We start from the raw sequence: 24,681 nt of genomic DNA, 5'->3' as shown, positions 1-24,681 counted from the left end.
TCATCAGTTAGAGACGGACGGGTATGGGAAGTAACATTGATTTGCGCGCCTGATTGACATTCTGCTGACTGAAGGTGAGACCACTGTCTTGTCCCTGTCCATGGCTTAGCAGTATATTGATCAGGCTGTCATGATGGATTATATCCCGCAGCAGCTCTGTTTTCATCTCCATTTTTTATTCTTATCTGCTTCTCAATAAAATTTTCCCTAAATTGTGTCCTGTTCTATCTTTTGAAGAGAACTGTCGAGAGTTATGTGGATAAGAGAATGGGGAGCACTTATGGACCCCCAGCTGGAAAAAAAATGTCAGTCTTCATTGACGATATCAACATGCCTGTCATCAACGAGTGGGGCGATCAGGTTTGGAATTAGAGTAACATTTGAAAAGAAAAATCACAAATAATCCCCACTCTACTTTTGGTCTTGGACACAGGTGACAAACGAGATTGTTCGTCAGTTAATGGACCAGAATGGGTTCTTCAATCTCGAAAAACCGGGGGAATTTACTGGAATTATTGATGTCCAGTTCCTGGCAGCTATGATCCATCCAGGAGGAGGCCGTAATGACATCCCACAGAGACTCAAAAGACAGTTTTCCATATTTAATTGCACACTGCCCTCCAATTCGTCAATTGACAAGATCTTTGGTAATCATGAAACCAGTCGAGTTAGAATCTGTATCCAATATAGTCATCAATTTCTAGTCAGTGACAAAGCGAATGCTACCGTTTCTGATTTATGATTTGTTCGTGACTTTATGCCATCAACATTTTCATGCAGGTGTGATTGGTGAAGGCTACTTCTGTCCATGCCGAGGTTTTGCTGATGATGTACGAGGAACAATACCCTTACTGGTGTCTATGACTCGCCATCTTTGGCAGATGACAAAAGTTAAGATGCTTCCAACTCCTGCCAAATTCCATTACATCTTCAACCTTAGGGATCTCTCCAGGGTTTGGCAAGGCATGCTTAATACCAGTGCAGAGGTGGTCAGCTCCACCCAGGTGAGACTTTTCCATAAATTACTGTGTTCTTATTATGGCTGAGACACTCAAGTATACAAAATGAGAATTAGCATACAAAAAATACTGCAGACAACCTTGCAATTAAAGGCTTATTTGGTTTCTTGCGTTATATTATCTGGCAATTAATATATCTACAATTCAATGATACTTATGTTAATTAATTTTTTGTGATGAATTTATAGAACTTTTAAAGGAAATTAAATGTGTACCAGTAATTATGCTGTAGACCTCCTCGTCAGTCTCACAGGTTTCAATGTGTGCCTTTTTGTGTGGAGCAAGCAAGCAAGTGTAATTACAGTCTGGAATAAGCAGTGGGCAACCAATAGCAACAAAAAATGTTTTTTGTGTGCTTTTTGTGTGGTTTTATGTAATATTGTTGACTATGCTCAAATATTAACAACAATCATTTACAGCTAATGACCTGAGGCTTTATTGCAGTTTCCAATTATTTTTCAGGTGCTGTTGGCTTTGTGGAAGCATGAATGCAAACGCGTGATAGCGGACAGATTTATCATGCCTGAAGAAGTGGAATGGTTTGATCAGGCTTTGGCAAAACTGGTAGGGGACACTCTTGGTGAGAAGCACAAGAACATAGTGGACTTTGGTGTGGACAGCTACTTTGTTGACTTTCTACGAGACTCACCTGAAGCATCAGGTAACATAAAATGATTGGTTCAACTTAATAAGAACAACTTAATAATATGAAATATTTTCATCATAGGAGAGGAGCCAGAAGATTCCGACATGGATTTACCAAAAGTGTACGAGACCATTGAGACATTTGACAGTTTAAAGGGAAGACTGAACATGTTCTTGGGTCTTTACAATGAGAGTGTCAGGGGCACTGGCATGGACATGGTCTTCTTTCAGGATGCAATGATACATTTGGTCAAGGTAATGTCGGCCTCATTTTAAACAATTCAACACAGCCATTCGTCACAAACACATATGGGCACCCCCTATTTGGTGTTCTTTTTTTATTGACCGCTTGTATTGCATTTACTAACTGCTTGCATGATTTGAAATGAAATGTGCTGACTTTTTAGGTAAAAGGTGTCCAATAGCATGCTGTCTTTTTTATGACCTTAATTGTAATAGTAATTTTTTTTTGTGTGTGTGTGCGCTTGAATAAGGTCTCAAGGATTATCCGGACACCTGGAGGTAATGCCTTGTTGGTTGGTGTTGGAGGTTCAGGAAAACAGAGCTTAACTAGACTAGCCTCATTCATCGCTGGCTACAAGATTTTCCAGATCACTCTTACACGGTACTATTATTTTTCACGCACATAAATGTAGTAAAAAAAAGATGCAAAACTTAATTATTTTTAATGAGAATGAGAACTGTGTCAATCACATTTTGCAAGAATAGTAACACGAAGTTTTTTATTAGTGAGTGGAGCAGAACTGCTTTGCGTCATGCATATATGATGAAATTTACATTGGGAGTGCAGTCCATCCAAATTGCTACAACTAAATTGGCACTTCGTTTGCATGATTGTCTTCCACAATACAGAACCTTGTGGCATGGACTTACTCAGCTTTTGACAAGGCTGAGACGTTCGAAGCCTAGGTTGCTTTTGATGGCTGACGGGATTTTGGTCATTAATGGTAACCAAAGATGCATCTCTCAAAGCTTCCCAGCCAAGGGCAAATATTAAGAACTCCAGCATTTACCAATGGACAGCTGCTTTTAATTTGGACATTTAAAAACACTGCAGCACTGATTTACAAATGCCATGCAAAATTTACTGTGACAAATAGTCCAGTTTTGTTTTCTCCTCAACCCAGGTACAACACTTTTAAGGTTGTCTGTGATTCATGCGTAGCTCAATACCAGCATTGCGGCACTCAAGCAAATTCCTTCATGTCTCTACAACAATAATCTTAAATGGAGTGCAACTTATTTTTAGAGTGGCAATTGCACTTGGTTGAACAACAACTCTGGAGGCTATTAAACAAGATTTAAAGGTTCAGATGGCCTGTTTCAAGCAATTAAGTGGTTATCATCTGACACCATTCGTTTAAATTATTTGACTTTTACATAAACTGTATGAGATACTGAATTTGTTTTTATTAACCGTAAGCCATCATCATTACAAATAAAATTATTGACATTAACAGACATTGTTTGAGTTTCACAGTTAGAATTGAACTACTGAAATTAATGACACTTTCCGCAATGTTGTAATTCAGTCAGATGCAACTTTATGTGTTTAGTAATTTGATTCATCTTTTCTAGTTCCTATAACACAACCAACTTGATGGATGATCTAAAAGGTCTGTACAAGACAGCGGGTCTGCTTGGAAAAGGCCTCAGCTTTCTCTTCACAGACAACGAAATTAAAGAGGAGTCCTTCCTTGAGTACATGAACAACGTTTTGTCATCTGGAGAGGTTAGGAACGTGTCAAGGGATGTAGACATATGGATGGACCTTGCTTTCTGCAATGTACTGTTCAATGCAATTTGAACATCATATTCTGAAAATGAATCCCAATTACAGCACAATTCTAAGTAAAAATTAACATCTTGCTGATCTTCACTAACTAGACAACAGCCAATCAGAATGATTAAAAATTTTCCACGCCGGACACCATTCTGTATGCTGTGTTTTACAGCTCTTTCATTCAAAACATATCTGAGCAGCACAATGACAACAATCACTTCACTCTTCACATTTCTAAATGTTGCATTGTATGCATTATGAGTGTATCGAGTAAGATTCCTCACATCCAGGTGAGACTCTGCCTCCCCCTGCCATTACTGACCATACATAGCTGCTCTTGCTGGGGGGCTCTCATATTTGGAATACATTACTTTGAGCATGTGCACAGTTCTTGCACAGTGCACAGTGACATGCATGGTAGTGTAAAATTGTCCAGTTAGAATGACCTTTCAATTACCTACTAGAACCAGATTTTCTTTGAGGAAGGACCAAATATCTGCAATAAGGATCAATTGAAAGTTCAAAATGCTTTTTTATTTTCTTTCAGCAGTAATTGATGGTAGTTTCAAGGTTTAGTGCCTCCGTTCACTCATTTGTCTGATTCAGTGCCCAGCACTACAGACTGTAATGTGTTTTAAAAGCAAACAAAGCTCTTTCATAGCACTTCTTTTCTCTTTTATTCTCTTATTATTATTATTGGTTTCTTCCTTCAACTTTTGTTCACATATGTTTGTCTGCTTGTCTTTCTCCAGACCTTCAGTACTCCCGATCTCTCTGTTATGGTTAATTTACCTTCCATTCACCTCTTGTTATCTGGTTCTCCTCTCCCTTTGTTCTCTCACAATTGTCTTTCATTACCTGTCATTCCTTTCCACCCTTGTCCATTCCCACCAAGAAAGTCACCACTACCTTCTTTTCTCATTACCTCGCACCTTCTGCTCCCCTTTCTTGCTTCAGAAATATTTGTGCCAAATATGTGGAAAAACCTATGTTGGGCTGGGGGCATGCAAGAAAATATGCTGGAATGCCTAATAAGGTGTAAAGGTGTAGAAAATATACAAAAATGCTAAACTCGACATGCACAGGCAAAAATGAAGACACGCTTGTTTTTTACACTGAGCTCAGTCTCCTTTGTACCTTCTCTTGCCAAATTGGCAGGTGCTTCAGGGGCATGTCTGCTCCATCCACTAGAACGCTCAGCATGGTGCAAAACAGGTCCAAACACAATAAATTGAACTTGCCCCATGTCAAAGGGACCTTGAGCAAAGTACTACACCTCTAGTTGCTCCTGATACTGCATCATCAGTAGATAAATTGAAGAGACAGTGTTATAGCACTTTGAGAACCTCGAAGGTAGAAAAGCACTTCACAAGTGAAAGCCATTTACATAATTAAGTGTAATTCTATTTTCAAATTAGGCCTTTTGATGCTGAACATGTTCTTTTCCGTGTACAGCAAAAAAGAAAGAAAAAAAGATTCATAGATTAGTCTTTATAATAGTTTCTTTCCTCCATACCATTCACCATTTTTTTACAATCCTTTCTGTATGCTTCTTTTTCCATTCCTTTGCTTACCTACCTAAATGGCAGCAGCTGCTTAACCGGAGAGATTGAATTGTGATAGGAACCAAGGGATGTTGTATGTGCATTTGTTTACATTAGGTTTGAATGGCGGCATGATAGAAATAGAGCGAATTTGATGGCATACATGTGAGAGAGATGCCGGAGATGTTGTTGAGTAGCAAAAATGAGGTGAGCAATGCTGCTGAAGCCTTGCGGTCTTTGTTGGCCAGGAGATGGTACGGGAGATGTGCAACGAACACACACAAGCATACACACCCAAACACAAACAGGCTGCCTCATTAGTGAGCATGTACCATAATAAAAATGTGAGAAAAGCATGAGCACCACTCCTGTCTTTGACCTTGGACAAAGCTGACATTTTAGCAGACAGCAGATAAGTGTTTTTGTTTTCTGGGATTTGCATTAGAAAACTCATTTGGCACTCACTGGCCATTTTTAACATTTTGCATTGTACACCGTGTTCTACTGCTAAGATTTTTTTTTTTTAATGGGTTTGAATGCTGAACTTTTTTTCCCTAAAAGACTTAAAACCACCATAAGACCACCAACTGGATTGAATTCTCTCACATGACTGTACTGCTTACCAATTTCATACCAATCAATAATATTCTATTTTTAAATATATTGACCGAATTGGTGGTGGGATGGAATATTTTCAAATCTATTGATCGAATTGGTGGTGGGATGGAAGGGGTGGATGTTTTTTTGCTAAAGGAGAATATGTCATTGTTCACTTGAATAAACAGAAATGAGTAGTAAAAGATTGTTATGGAGCACACATAAATAGACAAATTATTCATGTTTCCCAAAATCAGCAGTGTGATCTTGTGCATTTTTGTCCTCAGGTATCAAATCTGTTTGCTCGGGATGAAATAGACGAGATTCTCAGTGATCTTGTCCCTATAATGAAGCGAGAGTTTCCAAAACGGCCACCCACCAACGAAAACCTGTATGAGTACTTCATGTCACGAGTTCGAAACAACCTTCACGTCATTCTGTGCTTTTCACCTGTTGGGGAAAAGTTCCGAAACAGGGCTCTAAAATTCCCAGCGCTGATATCTGGTTGCACTATGGATTGGTTCCGACGTTGGCCTAAAGATGCTCTTGTTGCAGGTACATATCAACACGTGGCATGTTGACTGATTATAACTTGTAGAGATTTTATAATAGGTGTTTTCATTGCTTCCTGAAAGATGTTTATTTTCTTCGCTTCCCCAAAAATATTTGAGCCAAAAAATATAAAATTGTCCAATCACTTTTGTTGGTTTGCTGTTGCTCAGGCATAGCCATATGAATAACATTTCACATTTTTTTTCCTGTTCAGATTGACTACATCATGTTGCCAGCTGCTGAATAAACGGCAATAAAGCTTGTATGATTTCTGTCAATGTACTTTCTGTAATTCTAGTCTTTCTTGCTGTATTTTGTGTTTTCAGTTTCAGAGCACTTTGTGTCTGCGTTTGATATTGACTGTTCACCTCAAGTCAAGAGTGAGGTTGTTCAATGCATGGGCTCTTTCCATGATGGGGTGGCTGAGAAGTGTGTGGATTACTTCCAGAGGTCAGACAGTGATCAGCTATTCCTGACAATTTGTCACTATGCATGTTAACAATAAAAAAAACATAGCAGCATATTAAGATGAAGGATGCTGCCATTTGTCTGTTATGCACAACAAAACAAATCGAACTTTCGAAAATTCTAGCTAACGTAAGCCTTTACTTTTTTCAATTTTCATTAGTAATATATCCTAAACACAAATAACCACAAATATGTTTATGTTCGCACTTCAAATATGCTTCCATCCATTGTTCTTTCTTGGAAATGAATGAACAATATACAATTTAATACACATCAAGTGATGCACAGTATACTAATTTCACTGCAGATACCGACGCTCCACTCATGTCACACCCAAGTCCTACCTATCCTTCATCCAGGGCTACAAGAACATCTATGAGGAAAAGAGATCAGAAGTTAAGAATTTGGCTAACAGGTATACCCAAAACTCGCAGCTCAACACTGAAGAAGCCGGAAGATATGTACTATTTTTTTCAGCTTTTCTACTGTCTGATTTTCACATAAATGTGGCATAAGTGCTCAACATACAGTATGACTGAGAACAAACTGGAAAAGTATGTCTGACCCAAACCGTATAGTCATATAGACATACAGACATGTGAACGTGCTTTTTGTGCTTTGTGGTTCTGCTTTGTTTCTTTGACAATACTATTCATACACCTAATTAGGATGAACACAGGCCTCCAGAAACTAAAAGAAGCATCTGAGTCAGTAGCAGGACTCAGCAAAGAGCTGGAGGTAAAAGAGAAAGAACTACAGGTGGCCAATGAAAAGGCTGACATGGTGAGTTTTAAAAAGCTGTAACTTTTAACTGAATATTAATTAATTTACAGTATTAATAGATGTTTTTCTCACATTAGCATGCTTACCTCAAGCACATTCAATTAAGGGTAAACATCACTTACAAAAACATAAATAAATAATCCCCATAGAACACCTCATTTTCATCCAAATTACAGGATTTTACATTTTGTACAGCTCAGCAGTAATAGCTTACTACCAAGGTGATTTTTTTTTTGTCTCCCGAGATGACTAATGTGTACGTTATATTATATATTATATTATGGTATGTGATATGTTTGTTTTACACAATTAAGAGTTGTGTATGATTTGATGAAGTATTTAATGAAAATTTATATGCTTTATAATACTTGTCTTTCAAAGGTGCTGAAAGAGGTTACAGTCAAAGCCCAGGCAGCTGAGCGAGTCAAAGTGGAGGTTCAGAAAGTCAAGGACAAGGCCGAGGCCATTTTAGATCGGATCTCAGCTGACAAGGCCATTGCTGAGCAGAAACTTAAAGCTGCCAAGCCTGCACTGGAAGAAGCCGAGGCTGCACTGCAGGTACAGTGTTGGACTAACAGAATATTCTCAATGCCACGTTCCTGTGAGATGCCTTATTGAGCTTCCATTGTTGTATGTTCTTACCATGTGGTCAGCCTAATATATAGAAAGAAAAGACAGCAGGTAGTCTAATGAAACAGTTGAACTCACAGACAAAACCAAAGAGCAATACTATAAAACTTAAGTGCTTGACTGTGTCTATAACAACAATTCAAAAAAGATCAATGACATGAGTGCCATTTAGCGGCAGTACGTAAGTAAGTTTTGCCTCCATCCTTGCGACTCTGGAGGGTTTTGGTGTGACAGCGGGGTATGTCTATAGTTAGCACGTAGCTTTTGGCTGAGAAGCTTGTGTTGTAATTAAAGCATGGCTCCTGGGTGGGTTGTTGCATGCAAATCAACAATGGCAGGTCCCTGATTATAATTTTTATATTGCTGTGGTGGATGGGAAACTGGATGCGTCCTAAAAGGATACATTGGTTCCATTCTTTTGAATATGAAAATTAGACCCTGAGTGTGATTGACTGTATATGGCAAGCTTACAGCTGTTCTGCACCCGAGATAAGGTCAATTGTTCGGTGTTACTTGATGTAAAATGGTGTCACTGCTTTTTTCTTCTTTTTGCAACACAGTTGTGAAATAGATGTGATTTATCTGCTGCCTATTATTGTTTTGAATAGGGAGGAAATGTGGAGTGAAGCACTGTTGTCGTTGGAATTGTTGAAATGATAAATGTAAATATATGCTTTGTGAGTTTGTTTACATATAAGCCGCACCGGACTATAAGATGCAGGCATTTTAATTAAAAGTGCTCATTTCCATTACCTGTATTATCAAAACAAATCTTCTTACAATATCATAAATAACTATGAAAAAGATAAGCTACACTGGACAAAGGTGGAGAGTTCAAAGCTTGTGCAAAAAGAAGTGACTGATAGTCCATAAAATACAATTCATAGAGGTGTCATTACATTTTACAGAGAGATTGTGATGAAACTGCTACAATGAACTTACTAAAATATCTTCTATGAAAGATACAAAACCTGTCAATATTTACAGTTAGTCTAATTTATTTTAATTGTTAATTACAAGTTTTAAAATGTAAATTAACCAAGAACATTTTTGGAAAAAGTAATGTAATTTTACATGTAAAATTGCACAATTCTGTCTGTCAATCAAAATACTGTTCATAAGAGACATGTAAGCATGGATATTTCCACCCAACTCTCAGACATTTCCAGGTATTATATGCATTGTCTGGATAGGCACACTGTTATGTTCTTTTTCTGCACTGGAGATGATTATGTTAAATTACTCTAAAACTGTGCGGTGAGCAAAGATAAAAAAAAAAAAAAAAAATAAATAAAAAAAAAGCAGATGAAATGAGAAGATAGGGTCTCCAAAGGCTGCTCTCAATATGGAATGCTTTGATTTTAGCTTCTTCTGTCTCTATAGTTGTATGGGTCTCTTAAAGTAATCTTAAAAAGTGTCTTTACTTATATGTGTGTCTATTCCCTCCTTTTAGTCCTTAAGCGTGCCATGTTATACATTCTCTGCTCTTAACACTGAAATGTAAAAAATGTGTGGGAATTACATGGTCATAGGAAAAGACAAGGGAAAGCTATACCCCCTCAAATTATCCATACAAGTAGCTTACTTGTTAGACGATTTGAAGTTATAGATATTTATTTAGTATTGCCAATTCTGAAATTTAAGTTTCATGAGAACAGTGTGCTTAAAGGTCATTTTCTATCCCAGCATGTTGTGCTTCAGTGTACAAAGAAAACACAATTTGGTATGGAGAAACACATCCCTGACCTCAACCTCACTTCAAAATTGATTCCACACTTATGTCTAAACCTCGATTCGTTTGATGCCACTGTTTTGTTTTGGCTTTCAAAATTTTGCCAGGTTGAAAACATTCCACGGGCTATAACAGGAAAGTAGATGAACTGACATGAATGAAATGTGCAAATAAAAAATAACCGGTTAATAAATGTAAGATGCATTATGGCTGCCCTTATTGTCATATTTCAAAATTGATTTGAAGTCAAAATCAAAGTCTGCTTTATGGTCAATTTCTTCACATGTTAAGACACACAAAGATATTGAAATTACGTTACCCACCATCCCACAGTGACTAGACTATACATACAAGCAAATTGCACAAAGAGTAAAAACAAATAGATAAGAGCGATGAATAAGTAATAAGCAAATAACCTAAATAAGTAATAAATAAATAAATAGATAAATAAGAGGAGCAAAATGGAGCAAGCGTGCATTTTACGTTACTTGTACAACCTGATGCTGGCAAATGTATTCTTGGATGAAACACAAACATAGTCTGTTTTCATAAGGAGTACGGATATCAGAATAATTAGTAGTGAGAGCCTTAAATCAGAAGATTTTGCAGGTTTTACTTTTAACAATGGCTTTAAACCATGACTCAAAAGAGTTGTTGATTAATTTGGTAACGAGCCAATTGCCAATTAATCGATAATCTAATATTGCAGCATATTACTGTTTTTTTCTGCATTCATTGCACACTTCAGGAATGTTTATTTTTCTCTGCATTCATGTTTTTATTTGTGTTTGTTTCCCCCACCCCCCAAATCCATAGATACACTTTCCGCAGAGAGATCCCCCTCATCAACTGTACTTTGATGTTATCACATATCAGTTAATATCCAATTTTAGACTCAACTCTTCTTTCCGCTCAGACAATCAAGCCATCTGACATCGCTACGGTTCGCACACTTGGGCGTCCCCCACACCTCATCATGAGGATTATGGACTGTGTGCTGCTGCTTTTCCAAAGGCGGGTAAACCCTGTGAAAAACGACCCAGAGAAAAACTGCAACACTCCATCGTGGCAGGAGTCTCTCAAACTCATAACAGCTGGAAATTTTCTGGGCAGCCTACAGGTAAAGGTTACAATCATATAGTTCGTACCATCTTGTGTACCAGATGTTGGGAAGGCATGGCTGATATAGATTTTCATCCAACATCGGAAAAGAACAACCTTTTCGTGACCTCATCAGTTTTTGTTGTATTCTTTATGACGTTTAGATGTGCCAAAGTCATGGTGCCACATCATTTGTACAGAGATCATTTAAAATTCAAAATATTAAGAATATTTTGTTATAATTTCCCCTTCACTCTATTTCCTCCTTCGACTGTATCTCTCTCCATCATTGTTTCCATGATGCATCAGCTCCACAGTGCTCCCTTTCTTTCACCTCATTAGTGCATCAGACCTGCAGCCTCTGAGCATATAGGTAATCCCTCCTCTTCCTCTTGGGCTTGCTTTCTAACCCCACCTGCTTTATATGTTCTTTTCCTCATGTACCCCCTCCCCATGCTTTCTTGTTCTAACCCTGGCACCCTTCTCCCTTGCAGCAATTCCCCAAAGACACTATTAATGAAGAGACGGTGGAGCTCCTGCAGCCCTATTTTGACATGCCCGACTACAACATTGAAACGGCGAAAAGAGTGTGCGGTAATGTGGCCGGCCTTGCATCCTGGACAAAAGCCATGGCCACTTTCTTTTCCATCAACAAGGAAGTGTTGCCCTTAAAGGTAATATATAGTGCAGCGTGATTGTTTGACAAATTAGAGCTTTCCTTGATGTGTTATTTAATATAAATATTGCAAGAAATACATCAAACACACGTGCATTAAAATCCCTTGTCTTCCGCCTTCCCTGCTAACTGATGAATGAGCCCGAAAAACATCAATGTAGAGCAGAGCCACGGGCTACAACACAGCCCTGCTTTGATTTGAAAAGATTCATTCATAGCACCAACATCTTGGCTGTTTGGTTGCAGATTATGTGTCCTTGAAACAGAACGCAGGACTAAAGCCATTTTCAATGCAAGTTTTCATATCCCATTTAAATTTATAGTAATCTATTTAGCACAGACCTGGAAACGGATCTCACCCCTCTGGACATAAACGGTGTTTAAAAAAACATTCCAGTCACACACGTTTCACCGGAAACCTGCTGAAACATTTTCAACACTAAATGGGATACAAATTGTGAGTTTAGTACTCCTTCCCCAATTAAAAGGTACAGAAAATATAACCTGGCAATTTCCAAGGTGTACTGCCTGTCGCCCGAAGTCAGCTGGGATAGGCTCCAACCCACTCACCACCCTAATGTGGAGAAGCAGTATAGAAAATGGATAATGGATAATAATGACGGACACATCCTCCTCTGGTTAAGAAATAAAGTCAAAAATATTTATCCAAATTAATTTTATACTGGATTTGTGGAACATTGCACTCATATCTATAAATTGACTTTCCACTACACAAAATGGTCTCGTCTGTATTTGACTTGTGTTGTGTAGCGTGCATGATATACGTATTTGAATAATTCCTCTCCAGTTCTAATTTGGTGAACGATTTGAGTCCTTTTTGAGACCTTTTGGGATTTTATAAGAGCAGCAAAAATCCAACTCGAACCTTTTATAGGACGTTGTTTAAAAACCTGAAGCAATGTACTGTATGTTATTCAAATATAACTGTTGTACAGCAATACTACTGTCTACTCGAGTGCTGTGCAAATATGACACATGAAACACTGTCTACTCGAGTGCTGGGCAAATATGATGCATAAAAACACATTGGGGACAGAAAAGTGACATTATCCGATCTACTATGTTGCAGTGTTTGAATTTGTTTCATTCCTGTGCTTTCCTCACATTCTATGCTATCATCTCTGTTCTGTTCTCCCAGTCATGCACACATTGGGTCTCAACAGCCCCATGATAACTACCTGCTTGTATTTTTTCTCAGCTCAGTATAGAACACAGTCTAGCAAATTGCTTTTCTGATTTTCAGCACAACGGTGCCCCGCTCCCAGAGCTGGCCTACCAAACAGAGAGGTAGTGAGATGGGCTTACCCATATACAACTACAATGTAATCAGACTCACGCAGCTACAAGCACTTAAAACTGTTCTCCAAATCTGTGTTTCAACAGAAGATTTCTCACTAGCTCTAATCATAAAATACCCCTCTGGTTCTCGTCAGTACTTTTTGTAAATCTCCAGTTCTCACAACTTGCCTGCATTCAATACCTGCAACGTACATAGAAAATCGTCTATACGTGCATTCATACTACAGTACAATGTGGATATTCATCTCTTCCGGCAATTTTGGAAGGCTGCTTTATCAAAGTAGAACTTTGTAAATAAATTAAATACACTCTACACATTGACACCAACTCAATTTGTATGTTTTCTGTTTGTTGTATCTTAGAGTTTGGTTTGAACTGCCCTTTAGACTGAGTTAGAATATTTTTTTCAAAATGAAGACACTAACGTTTGTGCAAATTACAGTGAGATTACAAATATAATTTAATTTTTTGTTCTCCAGGGATTGTGTGTATCGATTTAAAGACCAGACAGACAATTCTCCCACCTTGATCTGAGGTCTGCACTCTGCCGAGGCTCTCTCTAGTTATCCCTCATGTCGGGAGTACATTACCAGTTCGTCCACTCGGCCTTTCTTTTTCTGATTTGTCATTTCTTTCACACACCATCTACCTTTTGCTCCGCATGAAAAAGGGGCCATAACCATTTGTGCTGTTTTGTGTGGAATAAAGCCAGCACAAATCATTTTTCTTTAATTTTACTCCTCTCTTTTTCAAGGCTAACTTGGCAGTGCAGGAGAATCTACTGGCCATCGCTCACGTTGATTTTCAGAAAGCTCAGGCCGAGCTGGATGCCAAGCAGGCCGAGTTGGATGTTGTGCAGTGCGAGTATGAGAAGGCCATGATGGAGAAACAGGTAAGTGGTTCCTCACAAGATGTGGGGGGTGGAGGGTGGGCAATAATGGTATAGAGAAAGACATTTGAAACTACACAATTGGCCTTACCCAATTTGGTGTTCCTGGCCAGATGTTCTATCATGCTCCCTCCATCGCGTATTTATTATACATACGAATATAGAATGGCTTGGCTCAATAAAGCTGGGAAATACTGAGTCAGCGTATTGGCCTAAATAACACACCCGTACAAAGTGACACGAGTGACTAAATGTGCTATACAATAAGCACTGTACAATAAAATAAAATAACCTCACCTGTTTGAATATATACACAAAAATAATCATAGGGGACAGCAAAACTGTAACCGCAGATTCATCAGGAGAGAAGCAAACCAAAACCAATGACTTTACTTTTGATTTTACAATTCTCTTTCCTCCCTTTCAGACACTGCTGGAGGATGCAGAGCGCTGCAGGTACAAAATGCAGACTGCCTCAAGTCTGATCAGTGGTTTAGCTGGCGAGAAGGAAAGATGGACAGAGCAGAGCAAAGAGTTTGCTGCTCAGACCAAACGTCTCGTTGGTCAGTTTAACAATGAGTGTATTTCTTTTAGTCCTATTTTGTCCCAATAGCCTAGTTTATAGACGCTATTGTACGCTTTTAATGTCTGTGGCTTTTTGCTCCAGGTGACATCCTGCTTGCAACGGCATTCTTGTCATACTCCGGTCCGTTCAACCAGGAGTTTCGTAACCTCTTACTCAGCGATTGGCAAAATGAACTGAAGCAGCGTCAAATCCCATTTGGCAGCAATCTCAATCTGACCGAGCTGCTCATTGATGCGCCCACTGTCAGTGAGTGGAATCTTCAGGTCAGTAATCAAACTGCTTAAATAGGTTAAACCAAAACATACTCTAGCGTATGTTGCATTATTCAAAGAAATGTGCTATTTCATTCTGTATGCTATGATAAAGAATTGAAGATGCGCTTGTCACTCATCCTTTCTTTTTACAGGGACTTCCGAACGATGACCTGTCTATTCAGAATGGCATAATTGCCACCAAAGCTGCACGCTTCCCTCTCCTTGTTGACCCTCAAACGCAAGGAAAAATCTGGATTAAGAACAAAGAAACCAGCAATGAGTTACAGGTTTGTTTTTTCAAATTTGAAACCCACTTTTAACAGATTTTTCTCTTGAAACACGCAACTTTCATTTATTGATAGTTTCATTTTTTCCTGTTAGGTATAACCTAGAAATATACAGAAATCAGTGTTGAAAAAAAACAAACACAGTGATTAACATTCTTATTTTGCAGTAGGCGCAGTACAGCTATAATAAAAATGTTTGATGTAGAACAACATGCTCTTCAGCAGTCACATAACGGCATTGTAGTTTTAGTTTCTGCCTTTATGCATTTGAAAATGCTTTAATTCAGCCTAAGCTCAATGTTCAATTCAATGTTTTACTGCTTAATACCTCAGGAGTAGTACAATTAACTGTTACTTCCTCCTTGGCCCTGTTTCTTGTTTCTGTTTATTTAATTATGAGATTCAATTTACTGTAGCCACAGGGGAGGCATCATTATAAATGAATACTTAACCATTTCATAATGTTTTGAAAACGTGACACATCCCAAAGTGATGCTAGATCTTTTGAGTTGGCTAAGTTTGATTTTTTTTGTACAAAAGGCTCACGTCAAATCGGAATGATTGTTGACGAAATATATTCTCATTTTCTCAGATTACCTCACTAAATCATAAATACTTCAAGAACCACCTAGAAGAGAGTTTGTCTCTTGGGCGACCCCTCTTGATTGAGGACGTAGGGGAAGAGTTGGATCCTGCCCTCGATAACATTCTTGAGAAAAACTTTATCAAGACTGGATCCACTTATAAGGTAAACGCAATCAGTCACTTAGACATTTAGCTTCGTGGATTTGTCTGTTCCATCAAACTTACTCGATAGTAGCCTTTTTAGATGATTACATCCACTCCAGCAAATACATTTGGAATAAACTGCAAAAGAGATTAAGGGACAAGTCCCCCTTCTGCAACATCGGTGACCCCTGACCCCACTACCGGTCTTCTGGTTCCACAGACTAAATTTTCAACATCTTTTAGAAAGTCTTTGCAGAAGTTATCTGTTATGAATGCAAACTGTTATCTTGTATTTTTACTTTCACAAAGGTGGAGTGGAGTTGACTGTGGATTCACTGTGAACATGTCGTTTGAGAAGGACTAAAATGGACTCGGATGGCTTTCTTTTTTGGGATTGTGTTCAAATATTGTATTGTAAATGGGCTTCTCAGTGCTTTCACACTATCACCCCGGGGAACATTTATAGGTTGAGTATCCTGCTCAAGGATACTTCACCATATAATTTTTTGTTGAACTAAAGATGGGTTGACAGATGACTGGGCCAAGCCCCTGCACAGTATGCAGTTAAAGACGTTCTTATCTTCTTTTCCAGGTAAAAATTGGGGACAAAGAGGTGGATGTTATGAAGGGCTTCAGGCTGTATGTGACTACCAAGCTGCCTAACCCAGCATACACTCCTGAGATCAGTGCCCGCACCTCCATTATCGACTTCACTGTTACAATGAGAGGATTGGAGGACCAGCTTCTAGGTCGAGTCATACTCAAAGAAAAACAGGTTACAGTTTTTGAAATACACTTGCCCAAACAGCTCAAATTTGTTGATTGTTGTAGAGCGGTTATTGGATTGGGGTTATTGTATTTTTACTCCTTGAAAATCATAGTAGTTTCACGAAGCTGTGATATTGATATTTATGTTATGGGAAATTTACTTTTTTAATTGCTTGGTTACAAGTAGTAACACAGTGAAATGAAGTGCTGACTTCACAAGTGTTGAATTTATGAGGACACGTATCACAGTTCACAACTGCTTTTTTAGACGCATGGCTCAAATATGCTCCACCACCTCCTAAAGTCATTACGGTCATGGGTAAATGGCTAAGGAGTTTCCCTTTTGCATGCAAAAGAGACACCCACTCAAAACACCCTAGAAGTGGTGGGTAGAGAAAAAAGTCACATCCATACTATTTCCCTTAATGTAAGTTCAAGACTGGGACTTGTAAAGTTTGCATATTGTGTCAAGTATGTGATTACAGTATTTTATGCCATCAGGAACTGGAGAAGGAGAGGACAGATCTCTTAGAGGATGTTACATCTAACAAGCGGAAGATGAAGGAGCTTGAAGACAGCCTCCTCTGCCGACTGACCAGCACACAGGTAAGGAGATACACTCTACGCAAACGTTGAAAAGCCGTCATTGAACACATACGAGAGCATGGAACAAAACATAATTCCATCGAATCAATGTGATTCCACATTGTATTTTGTTTCTGCTTATCAACAGAAATATTGTGAGAAAATAAAATTCCACGTTTACATTTTCATTTCCTGACTTAGTCTCATCAATATTGTATTTTCATTTGTAGGGCTCACTAGTGGATGATGAAAGTCTGATTGCTGTTCTTGCCAACACCAAGTGCACAGCTGAAGAGGTCAATCAGAAGCTACATATTGCAGCTGACACGGAGGTTCAAATCAATGCTGCCAGGGAGGAGTATCGACCTGGTAGGTCGTAGCTGAGTTTACGTCCTCTGTCATTGAATGTGGTACATAAGTAATTTCCATTTATTCTATATACCCTTGGGGGCAGGACTATACTTTCTATAACAGTGAAGGGTCAAATGGGCACTCACCACTGGACTACTGATCTGTCCCGCCACAAAATACATTAACTCTTGGGGCAGTGTTTTCGTGGACAGTGTAGGTGCGCTCGGGTGTAAAAACTGGTGCGTTTTGTTTTTCATGCAGATACAAGCCTCATTTAGTATGTTTGGGAATTTGGCAGACAGTGCTGCATCATGTTGCAGGTGGCGTAAACCAAATTTGGAAGTTGTGGTGCAGGTGGTGGAATGTGATTTTGGTGAATTTCATTGATGTGCAGGCAGTTATATTTTAAGCTGTGTCAGCTTCTGCTTCCACAGTTGGTCGTCCGCATCTCCTGCGCTGAATTATAAAAGGAATGAGAGAGAACCACTTCCATTGGAAGCACGTCAGCTGCGTTTACGCCCTCAACGGCGCTAATGACTGTTTCTAACCGTGTGTGTCTGTTAAGAAAAATGAAAGAGAACTCCACTCGTGTACACTGACGCACTTTGTACTTGACTTGCACTGGGCATGGCAATAGGGCACGATGTGGGATGTGATGGTTAATGTTGCTTAAGTATTCTCTACTAATTAAAACAGAAGCTGCCATTCATCCTGTAATGATTACTTGTCCATCTGTTTACAGTGGCCACCAGGGGAAGCATCTTGTATTTCTTGATCACAGAAATGAGCATGGTGAATGTAATGTATCAAACGTCCCTGAGACAATTCCTAGGACTTTTTGACCTTTCTCTGGCTAGGTGAGAACCCTCCACAATTCTGGATACTAATCAATTAACTGATTTTACAATTGTTTTTCTCCCTTCAATTTGATAAGGGGTCATCATCCCGTACTTAAGTAGTTAAAGAGTTTGTTTGATGGTATAGATCTAATACAGCTTTCGTTAGCCCAGTCCGCCATTTAATTTGCAAACTCAATAAGGGATTTGTTTGTCATATTGCCACTGGCTTTTCTTGACAGCAATATTTTAGAAGGTGCACCAGCTGTGATGTCAGCAGCCTATTAAAAATGTGGTTGCCAAAAAAAGCACAATGATCAGAGGCAGCACATTTTTTATAATTCAAGTCTTTTCTGAAAGCTAGGATCAGATTAAAAACTGCAAATTGGGGCATTTATATTAATGAAATGCAATCAAATCATTGAATCATCCCTATATTTTAATGTATACTACAGGTCCTCCAAAAGTCCCATCACCAGCAAGCGTATCGCCAACATTATAGAGTTCATGACCTTCAAGGTGTACAAATACGCAGCACGTGGCTTGTATGAGAAGCACAAGTTTCTCTTCACTCTACTCATGACACTCAAGATCGACATGCAATGCAGCAGAGTCAAGCACGAGGAGTTTCTCACACTGATTAAAGGTGAAGGACAAATACATGAGTCATCACTCTCATTTCAACGCGCACTTGTCGGATCTCTGTTTTCATTGATACCCTCGGCAAGGCAATGAATTCCCAAGTTTATCAAGACATTTATGGAGAAAATTTATTAAAGCTTAAAAGAGGATGATAGTAGTGATGCAACAAGACAAAGACCCAAAGGACTTAAGTAAGTTAACAACTGATGGCTTCAAAAGAAGACAACAAAGCTTTTGGTGAACCCCAGTCAGAATCCTGACATCAACTCGATTCAAACATACCAAGAATATTAATGAACCTGAAGAATATTCTAACTGGCTGACATCTCATCTGCAACTACACAAATCGGTTAAGGTTATTACTCATTACTCATATGTATTAAATTCGGGTCACCCATATTGAAACATTACCATTATTTTGTATAACGTGTATTGTTTGTATGGTATTACTTTAACCAAATGTTGATTGAAGATTTGATCTCATTTTATGCATTTATGCAAGAATCCCAGTTATTTCTAAGTTTAGACATACTTTGTCCTTGTATGTAACAATTTCCAATACTGTTATGTGGATTTGACTTCAATCATAATTAGTCCCCTAATGAGATGGCATTGAGTTGCATCCGATGCGACCTTTTAGTAGCTGCAGTACGAATGTTGGCCATGCGGAGAACATGCCTTTATGGTGCCGGCTTGCAACAGATGAAAGCAACAAGGCTCCTAAAAAAAGGTTAAACTAAAATTACCATAAGATAATATTTATTCATTTATATGATAGATCTAGTGGCTGTCTATAGACATTTGAAACATATTATTACCAAAGCCGAATGTTTCTCAGTGCAGAAATAAAAAGGAAAAGAGGCTTGGACTATTTAAAAGGCTAAAGCTTACACAGTTGGCTATATGCATACAGATCCACCATCTGCCAGCTCAGACCGGCTGAACAGTGACTGTGTGAATTCATTTTTTCAATAAGGTGCCATTTGATCCACTTTGTCTCATTAGACAAAACAGTACACCATGACAAAAAACAGAGAATGGGATATTTAGTTCAGTATAGAGTAGGTTCCTCATAGAGTTGGTTCCTCATTTGACTATAAGCAATTGAAGGTCTGATATTACACCATCATGAGGGAATACATTTTTGTGAATTGATTGAATATTCAGGTGGTGCATCCCTGGACCTAAAGGCGTGCCCTCCAAAACCAGCAAAATGGATTCTTGATATGACCTGGCTTAATCTTGTGGCCCTCAGCAAACACTGGGAGTTCTCTGATGTATTGGATCAGGTACAAAACACATGAATATTTGTCAAAACTGTTATCTGCTTTTAGAAGCACGTCAACGTCATGTCAAATGTCAGCTTCACACACATGTGCATCATAGAATAATGTTTACGCGTCAACACACGCAATCATTTGTGCAACTGACAGCCAGGTAGCTCCCATATGGAGCGAGAAAGTCAGTGCTCTGTAAAATGAGCTTAGTTCGGAGGAACTTCAATTAATTTTTGAAGGACATGTGAGCGCACGCACACACGTACACACACACATATACACACGCGAGTACGAGTGCTCCTGACTTGATGATTAACATAAAGCAGTGGATTAACAGTTCTTTGTTTAATGAATTTAGTCTCCAAGACTGTGCTGTCGTCTATCCGAGAGGGAGAGAGAGACAGAGACAGACAGACATAGAGAGAGAAAGAGAGAGAAACAGACAAACAGAGAGAGAGAGAGACAGAGAGAGAGAAACAGACAACAAACCATCTGAGTCCCTGTTTTAACTCCAACACAAAAGTTATAAACCACAGGAACTGCAAAACTACACTTTTATTCACAGTTCAAGTCCACATCCACCCTACTCGGAACCAGAATCAATCTAACAGTATTTTATGTTTGCGTTTGCTGTGTTATGCCTTTGCTTGAGTGAGAAAAATGTATCGATAAACTTTAATCTGTCGATTGAACAGAACAAGCACAGTTATACAAAACAGTCGCACATGCATGGAACTGAGATTAAAACACTGAAGTAACCGTCTGGTAAATTGCGGCAGATCCTGATGTGACTTATCAACTAAATACATATCACATACACATACATAACTGCTCTACATGAGAGTTTGTGTGTTACTTTCAGTTTGATTACTGCATTTATGTGTTTATGATGGCCATCGTCAACACCTGTTTAGAAATATGCTCGACATTATGACAACTCCTTTGACCTGTTTGCATAGAAAATCATGTAATGATCAAATGCCAAAATGCTCCCGGGGTGAGACTATTCAACTATTTGATCAACATCACATAAGCAAATGATAATATCAGAAAAGCAGAAAATGAAACCTAATTACTTGGATGAATGTGCCAAAGAATTTGCAACGTATTCATAGAAATGAAAAATCTAAGACTGAACAACTCAGTCTAGGAATTTCAATTCAGATCTGATGTTTCCAAATGACTGAGAAAAACTATAAAATGGTGATGATGACTGAGAAAAACTATAAAATGGGGATGGAGTTTTCATTTATTTCGATGTTTATTTCGATGGAGTAACCATGGTGATAAAAAGTTTTCTGACACTTGATCTGCAAATGTATTTGATGTATGAGTAAATTGAGTAATGAGCTTCGTCACAGAATGAATTAAACTCATTAGTCAAGGTACCACTGTACGTAGATCGTGTAATTAAAGATTGAGGATTGGTGCAGAAAGGCCTTTGTTCATTATGTCCCCAAAACACATTAGGACAATTTGGACAATTAATGGAGTGCTTTCAGAATATATTTCATCATTTAACTAAAATTTAAGACATCTCCTATCTTTGTGTTTATGATCATTTCTGATCATTTGATCTTAATCAAGCCAAACTGAAATGATTTTCTGATGCTCATAATAACATTTGATATGGACAAATCTTGCAGTTTTTCATTTGTCTAACTTTTAACACTTTCCTCACAGATAAATCGCAATGAGAAGCAGTGGAAAATTTGGTTTGATAAGGAAGCACCAGAGGAGGAGAAGGTTCCAAACTCCTACGATCAGGCGATGGACTGTTTTAGGCGCTTACTTCTTATTCGCTGCTGGTGTCCCGACCGCACCATTGCACAGGTTAGAAATGACATAATTATGATTGATGGCTAAAATTGTGGGCTGCAGTTGATGGTGTTTCTCATTAAATACCCTAAAAACATTTTTTGGTAATCTGGACCATGCCACTTTTTGCTCAGACCAGCCCCCCATTATTACCAGAGCACAATAGACTAGAAATGATAGACTGCTCATTTATACGTGTATGTGGATCTTTAGGTTAAGGTGTAGGAGAACTTTTGAATACATTTTTAACATGCATTAAAGGCTGCCACTAACTAACAACCATGCAACCTTTCAACACATTTTGACCTAAATTCCTAAAATTAGATGATGGAGCCTAAAATGCTCATTTACTTCTCATCCATCACTTGCCAGCCTTGACAATTTGCTATTTAATTATTATAAGGTGTTGTGGTTGACAGATTTTGGGCAGTGCACATTACTATACTACATGCCATGAATGTTGGTGTACATACATTAAGATATGCCCAGGTCAAAACTTTTCAATTAATTAAGATTTCTATAGTAGAGGATGAACTGTTTCTCTTTCACAGACTTTCTTAGCTCGATAAACTGTAGTGCCTAATGGACATTTACATTCATCCGGATAGACTGTTTTGTTGCATGTTGCTTTTAAGCCTGAAGTGGAGTTTTTGTTGCATTCACAACCCATAGTGCAGCTGTCCTTTTTTGATCATTTAAAATATGGTTTACTCCTGACTCAAAAGGAAGGAAAGAGACCTTGAACCTTTCATTCAATAATCAGCCTTGCAGAAAATACAGGGGTGTCATCATAACATGCTGAATTTCTAAAGTATCATTATCTCACATCACTTTGATCCTCTCCTACAGGCCCGTAAATACATAATGGATGCAATGGGGGAGAAGTACACTGAAGGGGCCATTCTTGACTTGGAACAGACTTGGGAGGAATCTGACTCGCGAACGCCTATGATCTGTTTCTTGTCGATGGGTTCTGACCCAACAGACTCCATCATTGCTTTGGGAAAACGACTAAAGATTGAGACCAAATATGTTTCCATGGGACAAGGACAAGAGGTCCACGCCCGGAAACTTCTGCAACAGAATATAGCTAATGTAAGTGAGCGATAAGAGGTGGAGCAATGACATTCGTCCAGTAATGTATTCCAAGATGTTCTCTCAAAGTACATTTTTTGGACTCTTGGTTACACGTTATACATTCTCAATGAGTTAATAGTGCCAATATTCATTGTCCTCAGGGCGGCTGGGCCTTACTCCAGAACTGCCACCTTGGACTGGATTTCATGGACGAACTAATGGACATAATAAGCGAGACAGACTTTGTCCATGACAGTTTCCGCCTATGGATGACCACTGAGGTCCACAGGCACTTTCCTATCACTCTTCTCCAAATGTCAATCAAGTTTACAAATGAGCCACCCCAGGGCTTGAAGGCGGGGCTTAAAAGAACCTATGGAGGTACGGTTGTGTGGTTGGACATGGTTTGGTTTATATCAATATATATTTGTCAGTATCAACTCATAAATCAATTTAAATCCTATGGTATTTAATGGTTCTCTGTGACAAGGGAATTTCCAATTTAGTCTGGGTTTTGTAAACCAAACCAATTGCTCTGAAGCCAGCCCAAGAAAATCAGGGTCTACAAAGTAACGCAGCAGAAATGTGGTTGTGCTAGAAATAAGGATTCACACATCCTGACCAGTCAATTCTCTACTTTGGACTGAGGTCATTGCCAAGCATAAATATGGCAGAAATGAAATGTAAACAGATTGATCCGTAGCCCATCATCACAGAGGCACCTGATAGATGATTGAAAGAGGAAGTAGGAAATAGGCATAAAAAGACAATCTTAGTCCTCAAAAGATATCTAAATTGTGTGGATGTTTAATCAGAAGAAACTGTGCAGAGAAAATGTGCCGATAAATGTATTAAAGGCTAACAGCAGGCAAGGTCTTTGGATTTAAAATAGGCATGAGGCTGTTTTGGTTAGAGCAGAAGAGAAAAATTATTTGTATAAATCAGATGTGTCTCCCTGCCTTAAGATGGAAATAATACACGAGGGACCCAGGGGACAATTGAAAATTGTGAACCACATATTTTTCCTTTAACCTGCAAAAGGGTTCTTGTTTTGTGACTTCTCAATAACTGAAGTAGTACAAATAATAAACCACTTATTTTACAGACAGTTTCATTATGACTAACCATTTCACCACACCTTTATCCATATAGTGATATAGAGAGTGATATCTCTGAGATTTGTAAACTCCTTTGAGTTGCTGGCTAAATCTGCAATAGTAATACATAGTATTCTTTCTGCCGCATGGTGGAAGACTCCAAGATGACTGATCGAGAAGACCGTCATAACTCCAATTTTACACCTGTAGCTAATGTATTTATCCACATTTCCCTCACCAGGCATTAACCAGGACCTTTTGGATGTCAGCAACATGGCGCAGTGGAAGCCTATTCTGTATGGGGTTGCATTTCTTCATAGCACCGTGCAGGAAAGGAGGAAGTACGGCCCCCTGGGATGGAACATTCCCTATGAGTTCAACCAGGCAGACTTTAATGCAACTGTGCAATTTGTTCAGAACCATCTTGACGATATGGATGTCAAAAAGGTAGGTGATCACCACCGAGACGAGTATTTTGAAGAGCAGATTTACTATCCCCTTAAATAGTGGCCTCTGCAGTGTAATAAATCGGTCAGTGCATTGTATGAGAGTTGCAATATAATAGGATGCAATAATTCAATGACATATCACAGTGAAGGTTAAAAAGTAGTATC

At 38.7% G+C, this 24,681-nt stretch overlaps 1 protein-coding gene across 1 annotated transcript in view; it reads left to right on the top strand.

Moving 5' to 3' along the window:
* Positions 1-24,681, top strand: part of dnah5 (dynein, axonemal, heavy chain 5) — a 57,408-nt gene that overhangs the window by 26,305 nt on the left and 6,422 nt on the right. The window contains exons 54-82 of the mRNA XM_085919443.1: positions 238-360; positions 434-647; positions 781-1,004; positions 1,482-1,680; positions 1,747-1,919; positions 2,159-2,289; positions 3,264-3,417; positions 5,897-6,164; positions 6,488-6,611; positions 6,937-7,044; positions 7,298-7,412; positions 7,794-7,970; positions 10,691-10,894; positions 11,370-11,549; positions 13,626-13,763; positions 14,188-14,323; positions 14,428-14,609; positions 14,753-14,887; positions 15,480-15,635; positions 16,209-16,391; positions 16,886-16,990; positions 17,200-17,338; positions 18,063-18,177; positions 18,612-18,802; positions 19,966-20,087; positions 21,759-21,908; positions 22,743-22,988; positions 23,132-23,351; positions 24,309-24,514. Of these exons, the coding sequence (XP_085775569.1) occupies positions 238-360; positions 434-647; positions 781-1,004; positions 1,482-1,680; positions 1,747-1,919; positions 2,159-2,289; positions 3,264-3,417; positions 5,897-6,164; positions 6,488-6,611; positions 6,937-7,044; positions 7,298-7,412; positions 7,794-7,970; positions 10,691-10,894; positions 11,370-11,549; positions 13,626-13,763; positions 14,188-14,323; positions 14,428-14,609; positions 14,753-14,887; positions 15,480-15,635; positions 16,209-16,391; positions 16,886-16,990; positions 17,200-17,338; positions 18,063-18,177; positions 18,612-18,802; positions 19,966-20,087; positions 21,759-21,908; positions 22,743-22,988; positions 23,132-23,351; positions 24,309-24,514 (4,818 nt within the window). The remainder of the gene's footprint in view (positions 1-237; positions 361-433; positions 648-780; positions 1,005-1,481; positions 1,681-1,746; positions 1,920-2,158; positions 2,290-3,263; positions 3,418-5,896; positions 6,165-6,487; positions 6,612-6,936; positions 7,045-7,297; positions 7,413-7,793; positions 7,971-10,690; positions 10,895-11,369; positions 11,550-13,625; positions 13,764-14,187; positions 14,324-14,427; positions 14,610-14,752; positions 14,888-15,479; positions 15,636-16,208; positions 16,392-16,885; positions 16,991-17,199; positions 17,339-18,062; positions 18,178-18,611; positions 18,803-19,965; positions 20,088-21,758; positions 21,909-22,742; positions 22,989-23,131; positions 23,352-24,308; positions 24,515-24,681) is intronic.

Source organism: Syngnathus leptorhynchus, chromosome 8 (genome assembly GCF_054491065.1).
Source record: "Syngnathus leptorhynchus isolate UIUO chromosome 8, UIUO_Slep, whole genome shotgun sequence".
NCBI classification, from domain to species: Eukaryota; Metazoa; Chordata; class Actinopteri; order Syngnathiformes; family Syngnathidae; genus Syngnathus; species Syngnathus leptorhynchus.
This window is presented reverse-complemented; position numbering and strand designations above follow the sequence as displayed.